General features: G+C 46.1%; 1 protein-coding gene across 2 annotated transcripts in view; it reads right to left on the reverse strand.

Annotated features, from left to right (window-relative positions):
- DPP6 (dipeptidyl peptidase like 6) overlaps positions 1-16258 on the reverse strand; it is a 1252024-nt gene that overhangs the window by 1088690 nt on the left and 147076 nt on the right. Inside the window, exon 1 of one of the 2 annotated variants that reach the window (XM_051857105.2) lies at positions 8627-9237. The exons of the other annotated variant lie outside the window; for it this stretch is intronic. Coding sequence (XP_051713065.2) covers positions 8627-8677 — 51 coding nt within the window. The 5' untranslated portion in view covers positions 8678-9237. Of the gene's footprint in view, positions 1-8626; positions 9238-16258 lie in introns of those variants that run through there. 2 annotated transcript variants of the gene reach the window in all.

A 16258-nucleotide genomic window follows, 5' to 3' on the forward strand; every position in this document is an offset into this window, starting at 1 on the left:
CCCAAGCACTTCGGCCATCCTCCCCTGCACTACCAGGCCACAGCAGAAAGCTGGCCTGGAAGAGGGGCAACCAGGACAGACTCCAGCGCCCTGAGTGAGACTAGAACCCAGTGTGACAGCGCACAAGGCAGAGGATTAGCCTATTGAGCCATGGCGCCAGCTGAATACATGTATTTTTAAAATTTATAGAAGGCATTGGACCTTCCAGTAAATGTTTGCATAAGTTGCTATTTAATGGTTGAAATTGCTTGCTAAGTTTTCATTTGATATTATTATTGTCAGTAAGTGATCTGGGAAGCCTGACTTGTTCCCTGATTTCTCTATTCTCTGTAAGGTGGGAAAAAGGGATGGCTAACGTTTTCTGTAATAATGGCATAGCCAAAAGGAGAGCTTAAATTATAATTTCACAGCTAGATTTACTTTGCTATAGGCACAGTAAACAGGGAAAATCTCCCTTTCAGACGAAACAAAGGGAAATAAAGTTTTTAAAGTGAGGACTGAGCTTTCCTCATGGGCATGTCTCCCTCACAGAATAACCACTATAAGAACATGCCTGTGACTATATATATATACCTCACAGAATAACCACTATAAGAACATGCCTGTGACTATCTATATATATATATACCTCACAGAATAACCACTATCAGAACATGCCTGTGACTCTCTCTCTCTCTCTCTCTCTCTATATATATATATATATATATAAGCTAGATGGGACTGAGCACCCCCTTGATTGCATCTTCTTAAAGGTTTCCTCTGGTCTGCTTTAACAAAAACCAGGAGGAAGAGAAAGCTAGGCATCAGAAGCAATGTAAAGATAGGTGGCAGGCCAGTTAATGGCTGCTTTGCAGTGAGCTGCCCTCAAGGAGACCCAACAGGCCAGTCCACTGCAGTGGCTTTCAATGTGAAAAGCCACACCTTCAGCTTATGAAGAGCTCGGCCACACCAGAGTTAGGTCACTGGAAATGGAACTGCCCTGGAGTTGAAGGACTTGAGGTCAGAGCCACAGGTCTTATTGGCTCTAAGCTGAAAAGCTCTTCACTCAGCCCAGTTTCCAAAGTAACAACTGCTGCTGAGGGGGTGGCCAAGCAGGGGCAGTAGCATTGCAGACAGAGCTGTACATTTCCTGTTAGAGATGCCACCTGCCTTTACCTGGCCAGCTCTCCTCCCAGGCCAGCCAGGTAATGGAAGTCAACAGGGTGCCTTCCTCATCACACCTCCCTTATGATGTACCCCATGTGGAGAGATGGATAGGCCTGAGACTTATAACTGGCAAGGCCTTAAAGCGCACCAGATTATTATCATGCCCCTTCTGTCGGTTCTATTGGGCTCTCAATCAGAAAACCTAATCGTGGCTAATGCAGCACCTTTCTTTGGTCCTCCAATAATGACTCTGTCTTTTGTTCTAAACCCTATCTAGCCCACTTGGAGCCTCATTCCTTTGTAATCAAAGCTTCTAGTCTAACATCAATGGCTCTTTACTCCTAACCTATGTGTATTGATGGTCCTCTCCCCACTTAATGTTGTATGATCAGAGTTTTTTCTACAGAGAGCCCCTCTACCCACAAGAGATGAGCGGCTTTCTCCCAGTCTTGGTTGGGATTAGCTTCAAACCACTTCCTTCAAACAGTCTTCACAAGGGTCCTCCTTCATTTCCACTCCTCTATGAAATCCTCTCATTACTTTGTTAATGCCACTCTTAAGACCATTGGCTGCTATCCTTACCCTGTCTTTTATACTATCTTGTCTGTCTAAGTGTTTGCAAGAGATGATAATGGAACAAACCAAAGCCTTCACTAACCAGGCAGTTAAACAAATGCTGCTACAGGGTATACTCTGCTCCCCACCTTGGAAACAGTGGCTTGAGACATCAACCCATGCCAGTAAAGAGAAACTCATCACTCCCATATCAGCAGGAAATAGCTCTAAAGACAGATAATTTTCCCTCCACCCTTCCTGGACTTTTGGGGCTAATATAATCCCATACAATACTTGATTTATAAAAAAAAAAAAAGAGGGGGAGGTATATTAGTAAAATGGTACCATCTTATCTGTGGTGCCATCTATGCCTGGACACCATCTTAGGCTCTGGCCCCCATCACCACCTTGCACAGTAAGTTTTGGTCCTAAGCCCCTTGTGGCCCAACCACAGGTGTCAGCTCCACCCCACCCTAATGGGATTCACTGCTCCTACTTCCCTGCCCTTCCCCCCACCCCAGGGAAATGTATAACAGGACCTGCTTCCAACACACCTGTTCTCTCTCTCCTGATTCCTCTCTCTCTTACTCTCTCATCCCCTCTCCTCAGTCTGTAGGGCTTCCCCAACCTGACAACAAACCCTTCCCTTCACTCTGGTGTTTGATACGTTTTGTGGTGGCCTTACGGTCACTGTAAACTCCAGAACTTCAGCTGGTCCTGCACTGTCGTTAGCTACATTGTTTCTATTCCCTCTTGGTTTCCACTTGCTGTGTTTGGTTTGAAATAAACTTTCTCATGGACTACAGACAAATAATAGAGTATCTTGCAGTTAAAAAGATTGTTCTTTTATGGGCATGAATAAAAAGGAGAAAAGAACAATTGAGTTTCTTCAAACATTCTTGTTTTTCCATGGCTCCCGTCTATAACTGAGGTTAGAACACTAAATTAGAAACTCAGCATGCCTCCTCAGCTTTTTCTCTGGTAACCATTTCCTTCTCTCTCCTTCCTGTATGTTTTCCTTCATTGTTCTTTTTATTTTATGCCTTCTACCTGACTTTCTATGTAGTTTGCTTCCCCAACAACCCATAAAATCACTCTTGACTGCACAGTTTCCAAAGGCCTCTTTATAAATGTTATGACGTTTTTTAGCCCTTGATGACAAGGCTTATTTTTAAAATTCACCTCTTACAAGTAGTTCTAGATCTTGGCTGCACAATAATAATTAAACTTATTAATGCCCAGCTTGCTTTTCGGTGCCAGTAATTCAGAATTCTGAGAGAGAAGGGGGTTGTGGAAAACAGGTTGTAGGGTGCGGGGAAGGGAGTTCATAGTCAAAAGCAAAGCTTTTAACCAATGATCCTCTGCTCTGTATGATGTATCATTTATCCACAAGATCTATCAGTACCCCTGGAGTTCTCAAGACCTTCTAGCTGATTCTAACGTACTGTCATTACTAAGAGCCACTGCCATTGACAAATTTTTAGAACCTCATGTCTGGAATGGAAGCATTTTTCCCATCCTCACAGAAAGCCACAATGCTAAAAGGCCAATTCTAATGGGTACTGTCTACTTTTGTATTCTTAGCCGTCTGTAAACAGGACTTACAAGGTCCGAGGTATGCTCTTGACTTCTACAGTATGGTGTTGTTAATCAAATAAAATTGCCTTCTAATACCAAAAGAGGTCACAAAACTCTTCCATGTTTTTAAATTTATTTTGGATTAATAAATTAAGAAGAAAAATTTATCTGGAGTACATTTATTTACCTCCTCAAATAAAAATGATATTGTGGCAATAATTCACTCTCTAAATTGACGATGATTTCAATTGTAGAAAATATCCTATGCGTGGAATTATCTCATGTTATCTGATACATTGGAACTTAAAGGAATTCTTAAAAGGAAAAAGAAGAAAGAAGTGGACAACTAACATCATGGGGCTTTCTCACAAAAGCAGTCTGTGATAAGAAGTTGTCAGGAAACAAGCAACTATCCATTCAGGTAGCAAATTCCCCCATGCATGTGCCTACTGTGCAACACTGTCCATCGAAGTAACAATAGGGTTCAGGGCCGGCGCTGCGGCTCAATAGGCTAATCCTCCGCCTTGCGGTGCTGGCATACCGGGTTCTAGTCCCGGTCGGGGCGCCGGATTCTGTCCCGGTTGCCCCTCTTCCAGGCCAGCTCTCTGCTATGGCCCGGGAGTGCAGTGGAGGATGGCCCAAGTGCTTGGGCCCTGCACCCCATGGGAGACCAGGAGAAGTACCTGGCTCCTGCCATTGGATCAGCGACGGTGCACCGGCCACGGCGGCCATTGGAGGGTGAACCAACGGCAAAAGGAAGACCTTTCTCTCTGTCTCTCTCTCTCTCTCACTGTCCACTCTGCCTGTCCAAAAAAAAAAAAAATAGGGTTCAGTAACTCAGAATGCACCATATTTCTTGGTGACAGGACAGAGATTTCGAAGTCCACATGATGAGTAAGTTTAGAGAAATGTGATTAGTGTCTGGGATAAATTACAGAAGGGGTAGAAAGTACTGATGGACAGGAAACCATACAAATAAGTGTATTCATAAATGCCCTCAGACGCAGCAGCCACAAGAGATAAAATCCTACACTGGGCTCTATGGAGTTGCAGGACAGATCTCTCTTTCAAAATTTTAAGACATTTTATACAGCATTCTGAGCTGACCACCAGTTTCTGGCTTTGTAAACTTATTTTGGGAAATTTTGTTAACGGTATATTTTTTTTTACAGGCTGTTCACATATTAAAGTCTCCCCAGTCATAAATCCTATAAGGAATCTTTGCGAAATAGACCAATGCCCAGCCGTCTTTTCCATGCACAGATGGGATTAATCAATATTTCCAAAGGTGTCTAGTCACAGGGCTCATGATTTTATGAAAGGATGTTGAACAACTAGAAAAGAGAAATAAATATCATACCAGCAGAACACGTGGTGGTAACTCTCAAAAACTGGTGATGTCTGAAGCAGTTTTTGGATTCCTTTTGAGAAGGAAATCCATGCTCAAATCCATGCTCATATGCTCATATTTAGTACAAGCATCCAGGATTTTATGCCACCAAGATGCCAGCCCTTAGAGAGAAATGAGAGTAATCTTTCCAATTATCCTCAAACAGGAGAAAAATACTGCATCACTAAAAGTCAAAAATCATCTCGCAAATGAATGTTGCAATAGGAGGTTTGTGCTCTACACAAGCCCCCATAATCTGGCTAAAAACCTCCACGAGCCTATGTTCACCTGGGTTGATGATAAGTACAGCATCACAACTTGAGTGTTATCTTGTTTGGCTTAACTGAATCAGTGAAAGTCTCAAATGGCCTGAAAGAATACTCTTAACTTTGGACAGTTTTGATCCAGGGGTTTCATCCAACATGAGAATGAAAAAAAAAAAAAGTCCTGAAAATATCCTAGGCTTATAATACCACAGAGAGTTCCCAATAGTGAACCACAACCTTTAAAAGCAGTCTCCATGACCACAGGAAACGTGTGGCTTGCCTGCAGAGGGAATTCCCAGATCACAACTTTCATTCAGAACCAATGCCAATCATCCACAGGATTCTCGAGTGACTCCACATCTTGCAGGTCTCTGATCTTGTGAGTCTATTTCTGACTGTCCTCTGATGCCACCCACAACGGCATGGTCAACCCTCATTTCCTCTCCGAGGGCTAGCCCCCAAGATTCGCAACCTTTGCCCGGTGTCTATTAGACAATTCAGTACCTGGGAAACATTCATGCGGACAGAGGAGGGGAGGACGAAGTCGTGTCTTTAGCTAACATTTTCCATCAACCCTAGGACCTATGGCAAGAGCAGATGCCTCTGCTAAATAAAGAAGTCAACACATGAGCAATAAAAGGCTGGAAGAAAAAGTGTGCACGTGAGCCTCCCTGTGAATTTTCAAGTGTGGATTTTATGAGCGAACAATTATTTTTGAAAGTCCTATTGGATGTGAGACTAAAAACACTTGATCTCTCTCAGGGTATTGAAAAGGCAGACTGAATGTCGCCTGGTTAGGCTGTGAGTTCTTGCCTTGCTACAAGTAGCTTATGAAATCGACTGTTCTTAAAAATTAAAATAGAAATTGTGAAGTGACTGCTCTGGTGGCATTTCTTTTACTTGTTGATTAACACAAAACACGATAAGACAGCCTTAGCTTAACGCTCAAACTGTAATCAGAAATACTGCTAAAGCAACCTGTGGGGAAGATACCACTGATTAAGATTTTAGAAGGTTAGCGTTTCAACTAAGCAATGTGGCAGGGCAAGGTCAAGTCAGGACGTTGCTGTCACAGTGCTTGTGGGTCAGTGACAGAACAGACCAAGGTCCAGGATGCTCGCACAATGTGCACAGAAACAAGAGGAGACTGGATTAAAAAAACAACTCACACGCAGAGCTGTTAAGTGGATTTGGCATTTCCGTGGCCATTTGGACAGTGCAGAGTGTCTGTCTCTCTCTTTCTCTCTTAAATATCAAACCTCAAATGTGAGTCCAGACGGCTCCAAGAGCTCTGAGAACTCTGAACTAAGATTTGGTCTGTGTGTCCCAGTGTGTATGTGGAGGCTCGGATATTGCATAATGCAAAACATTCTGATACTTTTTTGTAGCAGGCAGATGTGCGGCAACCCAACTGGCAGCCATCAGAGTAAATCAGCCCTCATCTTAATGTGAAGCTATCACCTGAATTCCAATCAAGTTGGGAGTGCAAGGAGTTTGCCAGTGATCCCATCCAAGACAGGCTGTGATTAGTGATGCTTCCAATGCAATTGATGATAAATCCCAAATTCATGATGTAAGTCTGAAACAATCACCCAGTTGAAGCCACACACATTTTGTTAGAAACAGAAAATTTCTAATAAGTCACAAACCAGGCTGTAGAGTTGTAATTATCAATTTAAGAACTGACCGAATGTAAAAGTTGAACAAGCTTGCATCTCACTTTCCTCGTGGTCCAAAGGATGACTCCTAAAATACTGGTGGCTGTAGAATTTTCTAGGCTCAGTTCAACTAGCTCTAATTACACTTAGCAACATTAGACACTGCAAGGGGTCTAAAATAAATAAATAAATAATAAATAAATAAAAAATCGCACAGAAAATCCTTTTTCAGAGCGTAAGACATGTGAATTAGCAATCACTTCATTCTTTATTTTTGAAGGGGATAGTGGGACAGAAGACCTTAAAGTCTGCATAAACATGTAACACAAAGATTTTACTACAGCATGCTACACCATATAAGTTATGAGTAGAAACACTTCTTTGATAATAGACTTATATGAGCAATCAATAATTCATCATTATCAGTAAAATTAAAATGGATCTTAATCTTCAGCCTCAATCTTATATGTAGGTTTTACCAGTACATTATGACACAGTATAAAAGGAGAATAACGGGTGTGGGTGGACATTTAATTAAAATATTACACACATTTGCTCCCTGTTCCTACAAGAAATCATGTGGACCTGCACAATGGCTAAAAAAACAGGGTAGAGAAATTAGTTTTAAAAAATGCAGTTTTACACAGCAGCCAACAGCTGGAGACCCCACAGGCTGCAGAAGGCCTGGAACAAGGACTTCTGAGAGCTGATTTGACTGGAGCAGCCCACACCTCAACCCAAAAGTCCAGTTCCAAGGCACTCCTCTGTGGCAGGCAACAGGTGCCTTGCTGAGGGTGTGGCTAACCAGCCAGATATTTGTTCAATTAAAATAATTCTCAGTTCTTGTCCCTTTCTGTCTGAAGGGGCAGAAATGGGCCACGGAAGGGCTCTCCCACACTCTTCCCACTCCCAGATCCAACCCACTTTTGTAAACAACTCCAGACCCACTGAAAGTATTCTCTCCTGCTGAACCATCAGAAGTAACGCGACAGCCCCCATCTCCTCGTCTCTCCCTCAGACAAAAACTACCCCTGAGCAGCACAACACCAGGGGTTTCTGGCTAAGCATCCCACACCAACCCCTAAAGGGTTAACACATGGCCCAAGTAAACACAGGCAGGCACACAATTTCAACAGAACAAGATGGCAACCTCCTCGTCCTCGCCAGGAGATTCCAGCCCCCTGACCCCTCGGCGACAGGCCTGGGGCTGCTGGAATCAGGAGAGCAGGTCCGCCTAGGACCAGCGGCCCTGCGTGGGGCAGGCTAGGGGGGCTTGGCTCACTGGGGAGGCGGGACACAGGGTTCTCAAGTTAGCAAACTTGTCCATGCTGAGATGTCCCCTGGCCTGCAGCCCCAAGCCTCCCGCGGACCAGCAATGTCTCCCCAGCGCATGGTTATTCTTGGGGGACATACGTGCCATCATTACCCTGTCTGGCACAGTCAACCCTCAGGGGAAGTCATCTTTCCGAAACCCCGGGTAGCAGGGCCCCGCCCGATGGGTGGCAGTGGCCGCGATGTCGGCCGCTGGGGGAGAAAGCCGGGCGCTTGGCAAACCCCAACAGGTCTCAGCTCTGGGGACTTGCAAACCCGAGGCCGGCGCGGGCATCCACCGGGTGGACCTTCCCTAACCGAAGCGATCTCTCTCTCTCTCTCTCTCTCTCTCTCTCTCTCTCTCTCTCTCTCTCTCTCCCTCCTTTTCTGGAGAACAGACCTGGGGATCTGCTGGGCACACACGCGGCTGGAGAAGGCTGGTCCACAGGCAGCCCCTTCCTCACCTCGCACAACCCACCCCGCGCGCGTCCAGACACACAAAGCCACATGCCCAAAGCAAAGCGACCGCAAAGAAGTTGCGACTGGCAAAATAAATGCCTGCTCCTCCGCACCCGGTGCGCCTCCGGGTGCGTTCAGGTCGGACGCGGTGGGAGCGCCGCCGCGCGCACGGCCACGGGGGTGGCTGCCATTCCCAGGCGGCTCGGGACCCCGGAGGACAGACCCTCCTCACGAGCGCCCGCGCCCCGGCCGCCAGCACTCACCATCACGTTCCCCTGCATCTTAGCCGTCTTGATCATCGCCTTTTCCTTCATCTTGCCCCAAGTCCGAATTCGACTTCTGGCCCAGGGAACAGTAACTTAATCCATTGTCCTGGCGAAGATTAAAGTAGTGATGGCACTGGCTGATGACTGGGTGGGGATGGCTTTTTGAAGAAGAAAAAAAAATCTTCCAGGTCTTCGATTGCTCCCAGCCCCGGCTCACCCCTGCCCCGCTCCGCTCGCCAGCTGATCCCTATAAGCAATCAACTCTTTTTGGCTGCCTCCAATAAGGGGGTGGGGGGAAAGAAAGAAGCCGGGGGTGGGGGGGTTGCTTCCAACAAAAAAGCCGGGAGCGGAGCAAGCGAGCGGCGAGAACAAGATCAGACAGCGTGCGTGTCCGCCGCGATCGCCGTCCACACCGCCAGGGCAGCGGCGCAGCAGGCGCGCGGGGCGCACGCGGGGACACTGGGCGGCGCGGCCCCGGCTGACGGCGCGAGGTGCCGCGGGCGCCGCACTTGTCCCTCAGGGCGGGGAGCCCGCCGGGCGGTGTGTGTGTGCGCGTGTGTGTGTGTGTGCCCGCGCGCACGCAGGGTGCTCCGCCTGAACTGAGCTAGACCACAAAAGCCTCGGACAGCATCAAGGTTAAGCAAGCCCCCCCCTCCGCCCCCCGACAACGGTACTGGCAGAGCCGGGAACCCCTCCCCACGCACCCCTGCTCGGGCAGGTGCACGCGCGCGGCGCAAGCACGCTCCGCTTTTTACAAACAGGCGCTACGGGGACTGCCGCGGGTGGAGCCGCCGCCTGCTGCTTGCCCGGTGTTAACTATTGATCGTCTGCGAAGCGCTCCGTGGCTGCGCCTGGGAGAGGGTGGGCAAGGCAGGGGAGAGCGAGACGGCACCGTGCCAGTCTGGCGAAGGAACCCCCGGGGAGGTGGCGGGGGAGCTGGGGGTGGCAGCTTATAAATAATGTTGTTTCGGGTTACTATGGGACACGCGCGCTGCGTCTCCAGGCTTGCGCTCTGCCTCCCCATTCGCCACCGCGGCAGCTTCCAGGGCCCAGAACAGCTCTGCTGGGGTCCGGCGGAGCGGGCTGGCAGGCCGCCCTCCTCGCAGCACACCTGGCGTCACAGGCTGCACCGTCCTCCAGGCCTCCGCCCCCCGTCGCGGTCCCCCGGGCGGCTTTGTTTCTTGGGCTCCTTCTCCCTTGCCTGCCGGGATCCGATCCCAGCCGCTCCCCAACAGTCCAAGCCTGGGAATCCCCCAGGGGGAAGGGGCATTCTCAGGGGCCCAGGCCCCAAGGCGGGTTTCTCCACCCTCTACCCCAGGCGGCTGGTTGCCCAGTGACCACGCCCTGGCTTTTCCGGTCGCCACCTTGCTGGACGCTGTTTTGAATCAGGCACAACCGCAGCTTTGCGCCGGGGGCTGCACAGGGCCGCGCGCTCCCAGGAGCGAGCACGCACTGGGTGGTCAAGTTCATTTGCAGACCCTCACAGCCAGCTCCCAAGCCAGATCTGGAGGACCTGGTGCAGCAGACACAGACGGATGCGGGCGTGAACTCACAGTCGCGCGTGTGCGCGCGCACGTGCGTGTGTGTGGCGTGTGTGAAAAGCGCACTCTTCCCTGCGAAGGGTGGGGCAGCAGTCGGAGAGATTCTAGGAGGGATTTGGGAATCTTTAACGTTTTTTACATTCCCAGAAAATCTCTGTATAAAAAGGGCTAACAGGCCACTTTGGAACTCACAAAGCAGAACGTTCTGAGGAATTGTTAGTGATGACATGTAAATTATGCGCCTTACCCGTAAGCATGCATTTAGTATATTATAGGTGGGGTTTTCAAAAAGTTCATGGAAGATGCATATTATAAAAAACTGCGTGGATTTCAAAAATTTTTCATACAAAAACTTATTTTTAATTGTTGTTCGTGAACTTTAAGAAATTTATTAATACGTTCGACTCTCATAACAAATGCATGATAATCACTAAACTCTCATGTTAATGTGATATTAATATAAACAGCATAGATTTACAATTACTTATCTTTCTTTCTCCCGGTTCCTTCCTTTTTTCCATGAACTTTTTGAAGTTCCCTCATATATGATTTGGGTTGCATTTGGCTTCAAAATCAGCTTTTAAAGAAACATGGCTATGATTTGCCTAGAATGTAATAGACACGCTGGGGGTCCTCCTGAGGCAGGCTTGTTAACTAGTCCATGCCAGCTGCCACAACCAAATGCCATCGACTGGCTGCCTCAGGAGCCCCAGACATTTATTTCTGACGGCTGTAGAGGCTGGAGGTCCAGCTGGTCTTGTGAGGTCCGCTTTCTGGTTCCTAGACACAGCCTGCTCATGGTGTCTTCACAGGCTGAGAGCTGGCAGGGGTGCGTTTAGAAGGGCACTAAATCCTAGCCATGCGGCCTTTGCCCGCAAGGCCTAATCATCCCCAAACACCCCACCTCTAACCACCATAACCTTGGGGGTTAGAGTTTTAGTGATGCATTTGGGGTGGCACAAACTGACTTCAAAAGCCCTACAAATGCACATTCAACACTGTTATTCTTAGACTGTTCAACTTTAGACTAAACCTGGACAGAAAATATTGCCAACCAAAACTGTTTTAAGTTACATTAAATTTGTTCTATTTCTTTTTTTTTTTTTTTGAAGTGATATTAATTCACTGGGAATCTTCTTCCAAGAATGGGCCTTTGACTGCTCCCCCCACTGCCTTTTCTTGTATCATCACACAACATGAGGGGGAGAAAGGTAAAAATCAAGGAAACAGCATAATTTTTGACCTTCCATCTTTATAGCTTCTATTAAATGGCCCATAGAAAAATATGGAATAGACCTTTAGGTTAATAAAATAAATCACCTTGTTCATAGATTGAATGTTTTCTCCTAAAACGACAGCCATATGCCCAACTATGAGGGTACTTCCAAAACTTCACAGAAAATGTTTACTATGAAAAAGTCATGCATGGATGTCAAATAATCTTTGCAACTTCCAAAAATTCATGGAAAATGCATATTATGAGAAAACCTATATGTGGATTTTAAACAGTTTTTGCAACTTCAAAAAGTTTGTGAGAAATGCATATTTTGAGGAAGTTACTCACAGATTTCAAAGTTTTCAATCAGGAGCAAGCGCTGTAGCATGGAAAATTAAGCCGCCGCCTCCAGCGCTGGCATGCCATTTGGGTGCAGGTTCACATCCAAGCTGCTCCACTTCCAATCCAGCTCCCTGTTAATGTGCCTGGGAAAGCAGTGGAAGGTGGTCCAAGTTCTTGGGCCCCTGCACCCATGTGGGAGACCCAGATGAAGCTCCTGGCTCCTGGCTTGGGCCTGGCACCACCCCAGCTTTCTGTTGCAGTCTTTTGGGGGAGTGAACCAGAGGATGCAAGATCTCTTTCTCTTTCTCCTTCTCTTTCTCTCTCTTCAAATCTTTAATTTTTTAATTTTTTTAATTATTTTATTTTATTTTATTTTTTGACAGGCAGAGTGGACAGTGAGAGAGAGAGAGACAGAGAGAAAGGTCTTCCTTTTGCCGTTGGTTCACCCTCCAATGGCCGCCGCGGCCAGCGCGCTGCAGCCAGCACACTGCGCTGATCCGATGGCAGGAGCCAGGTACTTCTCCTGGTCTCCCATGGGGTGCAGGGCCCAAGCACTTGGGCCATCCTCCACTGCACTCCCTGGCCACAGCAGAGAGCTGGCCTGGAAGAGGGGCAACCGGGACAGAATCCGGCACCCCGACCGAGACTAGAACCCGGTGTGCCGGCGCTGCAAGGCGGAGGATTAGCCTAGTGAGCCGCGGCACCGGCTCTCTCTTCAAATCTTTACCAAAAAAAGTTTTCAATCAAAAAACTCTTAATTTCATTTTCCATGAACTTTTTGAAGTACCCTAGTACATGCCTGAAATTTATGTCTTCTTCTATTTCTATCCTGCTTCTGGTCAAAAAACTTACAGGAAATACGAAGTTTAAAGGAAAAAAAAAACAGGCACAAAATGGGGATATGATAAGGCATACACGCTCAAAGAAATTCTGACTGTTCAAGTAGTGCTTATTTATTACTTGCAGTTCATGCACTTGCAGTTCAAGTCATTGGCAATGTAGAACACTGGGAAGAAAGAGCATAAGAAAATGCTTAAAATAGGGTGACTCTCAATTTCCGTGTTAAGTTTCAGTATCAGACTTTGTGATTTCCGATTTAGAAATGTTTTACAATAGAATAGCTCTCAGAATTTGTCTCCCCAACCTATACACAAAATGTTTCTTTTTTGCAATGCGATGCATAGGACCACACATGTAGTACTGTAATTATCAAGTGTTGACTCCTCTCTCTCTAGTTTCTGCAGTTGCATTTGCTGTTTTTTTTTATTTATTTATTTATTTATTTTATTTTTTGACAGGCAGAGTGGACAGTGAGAGAGAGAGACAGAGAGAAAGGTCTTCCTTTGCCGTTGGTTCACCCTCCAATGGCTGCCACAGCTGGAGCGCTGCGGCCGGCGCACCGCACTGATCTGATGGCAGGAGCCAGGTACTTATCCTGGTTTCCCATGGGGTGCAGGGCCCAAGTACCTGGGCCATCCTCCACTGTACTCCCTGGCCACAGCAGTGAGCTGCCTGGAAGAGGGGCAACTGGGACAGAATCCAGTGCCCCAACCGGGACTAGAACCCGGTGTGCCGGCGCCGCTAGGCGGAGGATTAGCCTAGTGAGTCCCGGCGCCGGCCCTGTTTTCTTTTCAGTGTACAAGAAGAGCATGTTTATCCTATGATTTTCCCCAAGGTGTTCCTGTTAGGTTTGGGCAATCAGGATCTGCTGTGTTTTGTAGCTTCCAGGCCCACTTTATTCCTGTGTAGTATTGACATTCAGTTCGCTCTGGCAGGCTCACTTCAAACCTGCCAAAATGCAGTCATTAGTTTTGTCTGTCCCTCTGCTCTCTTTAATTTATGGATTGCTGGCATTAGTAACGGCTTTGAATAAAGTAGCTATGATTTAAGTTGAGACTCTGGCAAAATGTTCAGTTTCACATTTGACATTAAGTAATATTTACAACACACGAATGGATTCCTTGTGTCATTTCATCAGTTTTCTTTTCTGTTGTACTTATCACTAGAAGTCTAATTGCATGAAAACCTTTACTTAGGTGAGCTCTACCTATGAAATCCCCAGTTTATAAAAGCCACCTAGGAAATTCCCAATTTATAAAATGAAAATCAAGGCAGCATGGGAAGAGAGTGGTTGTTCTTGTTGCAAGCTATTCTTTTACATGGAAAAATTCATTACTTGCATTCTTTGAAGTGTGACTTTCCTACTGCACTGAAAACACCATTCTCTATGATTTAATTTATTCATAGCTTTTCTGGAATGGATCTACTAGGAAAATATGAGATCAGTGTTTATTTTACAAAATACACAGGTATGATACTGGCTTAGAGAAAAGATACGACACTTTGTTTTATCTTTTCACCATCATCCATTCATAAATTGGGCGAATTATAATGTTTTGTGGCATTAATGGTAAACCAAATGTGGTGATATGTGATAGGTTTCATTACTGAAAACATCCTTATCTTCAAGGATTTCACAGTATCTGGTGGGAACTTTCATAATTCACAATACTAATGACAACAGTCATACTATAAACATAGGATTATATATGATAGAGCTTGAGTGGTCTTTGAGAAAATGTCAAAGAATGCTAAAATACCTGAAATGGACCTTGTAGAACCAATCTAAACTTGTTATTAGAGATGTGGAGCCAGAGGAATGGAGTGCCTACAGAGTGCTTCCAGAGTTGTTCAGAATACCAACACATGGGAGCAGGGGCGGGTGACGGGGGGAGAGTGGAAAGACACAAGGAGACCAGAGAAGAGTCCTCTAAGTCATTCCCTATGGAAATAAGGCCAAGGCTGCCCAGGTGGAAACACATACAGGCAGACCCATGTTTTGAAAACTGAAATGTCTTCTCCTCTAATCTTCCCTCCAAAGGCAAACAGGCAGAGCCAGACAAAACAACTAGGAAGTTCTGGGGCCTGCGCCGTGGCTCACTTGGTTAATCCTCCACCTGCGGTGCTTGCATCCCATATGGGCGCCGGGTTCTAGTCCCGGTTGCTCCTCTTCCAGTCCAGCTCTCTGCTGTGGCCCGGGAGTGCAGTGGAGGATGGCCCAAGTGCTTGGGCCCTGCATCCACATGGGAGACCAGGAGGAAGCACCTGGCTCCTGGCTTCAGATCGGCCCAGCGCCGGCCATAGCGGCCATTTGGGGAGTGAACCAACAGAAGGAAGACCTTTCTCTCTGTCTCTCTCACTGTCTATAATTCTACCTGTCAAATAAAAAAAAATCAAAACAACAACAACTAGGAAGTTCCTGTGCTAATTCTGAGTTGGAATGACAAGGATATGGGCATCTTGGTAGGCATGAGGGATTAGAGAAAACTCATTTATAGATCATCCATGTAAAACTAACAAATCTAGTGTCACCGCTGCTCACATCTGACATGTTTCTCTTCCTTCACAACAAAGCACTCGGACGTGACCAAGAGATGGAAATGAAATGTCGTATCATCTCGGTGGTAAAGTAACACTAGAATGGCAATGCTGGTCATACAAGCAACCATCCTCTTGTGGCTGGAATAGCACTTTCAACAACTGACCACAGTATTTATTTACATGTCTGCTTTGCCATGGCAAATTGTAAGCATATGCGCTCATACTTTTCTTTACATGCTTTTGCTCTCGAACGTTGATGGATAGCAGGTGTCCAATTCACACTTCTTAAATAAACAAAACAATGAAGAGGCATTTGTGCCACTACCTGTCTTCCATGACCCTTTCAACCTAAATTGAAATTATAACTCTTTAAATAAATACTTCTTTTTAAACCTAGACACATTGTCCCATTGATTAAAACTATATCAGAGAAATCCCAAGTATAAACATTATAAAAAGACCCTACATTTTTAAAAGGCTTTAATCTTGGTGATGTTTTCCTAACTAAGAGTAGACTAAGCATCAAGAACTTTATTAAAGTTAATCTCTATGTCGGGTATCCCTCAATTTAATAGTTATTTCCTTGGTTCACTGAGATCACAAAATACATGCATATAGGGTTCAAGCTCATTGTGTCTTCTCCTTCCTCATATTTGTCTCTGAATATTAACAAGTTTGTTCTGCTACATACCCCAGTTATAAGATGAGGAACAGAGGATGGAGTTCAAGCTACCCATGTCTAATCATGCTACATGTCAGTACCCTAGGCCAATACATAGTTATTTTGACTTCTCGGTGTCCTTATTCTAATTGGGTAGAATTTTGTGGGTGTCAAATTTTTCTTGCTCTTTATGGCACCTTTCTGCACCTCCATAATGGTGGGCAGGAACGGCCTACTAATGCCTCAAGGGCATCAGTGATGACAAAAAGAGAGGCAAGGGCGGGGTTCTAATTAGGCCATGCCCCAAAGTCATCATCTGATGGTAGAGCAGGGTGGCATTGGAAAATTTGAAGTCATTGATAGTCACAGCACTGAGGAAGCTGTCAACACCACAAGCAGGATAAATCGCGAGTGTGGAGTAGTCAGTTCCAGATCTGTCATCCAACTGAAAGACTGAGGCAACGACAGAACAGTCTTCTCCCATTCCC

This window comes from Oryctolagus cuniculus, chromosome 7 (genome assembly GCF_964237555.1).
Source record: "Oryctolagus cuniculus chromosome 7, mOryCun1.1, whole genome shotgun sequence".
NCBI lineage: Eukaryota > Metazoa > Chordata > Mammalia > Lagomorpha > Leporidae > Oryctolagus > Oryctolagus cuniculus.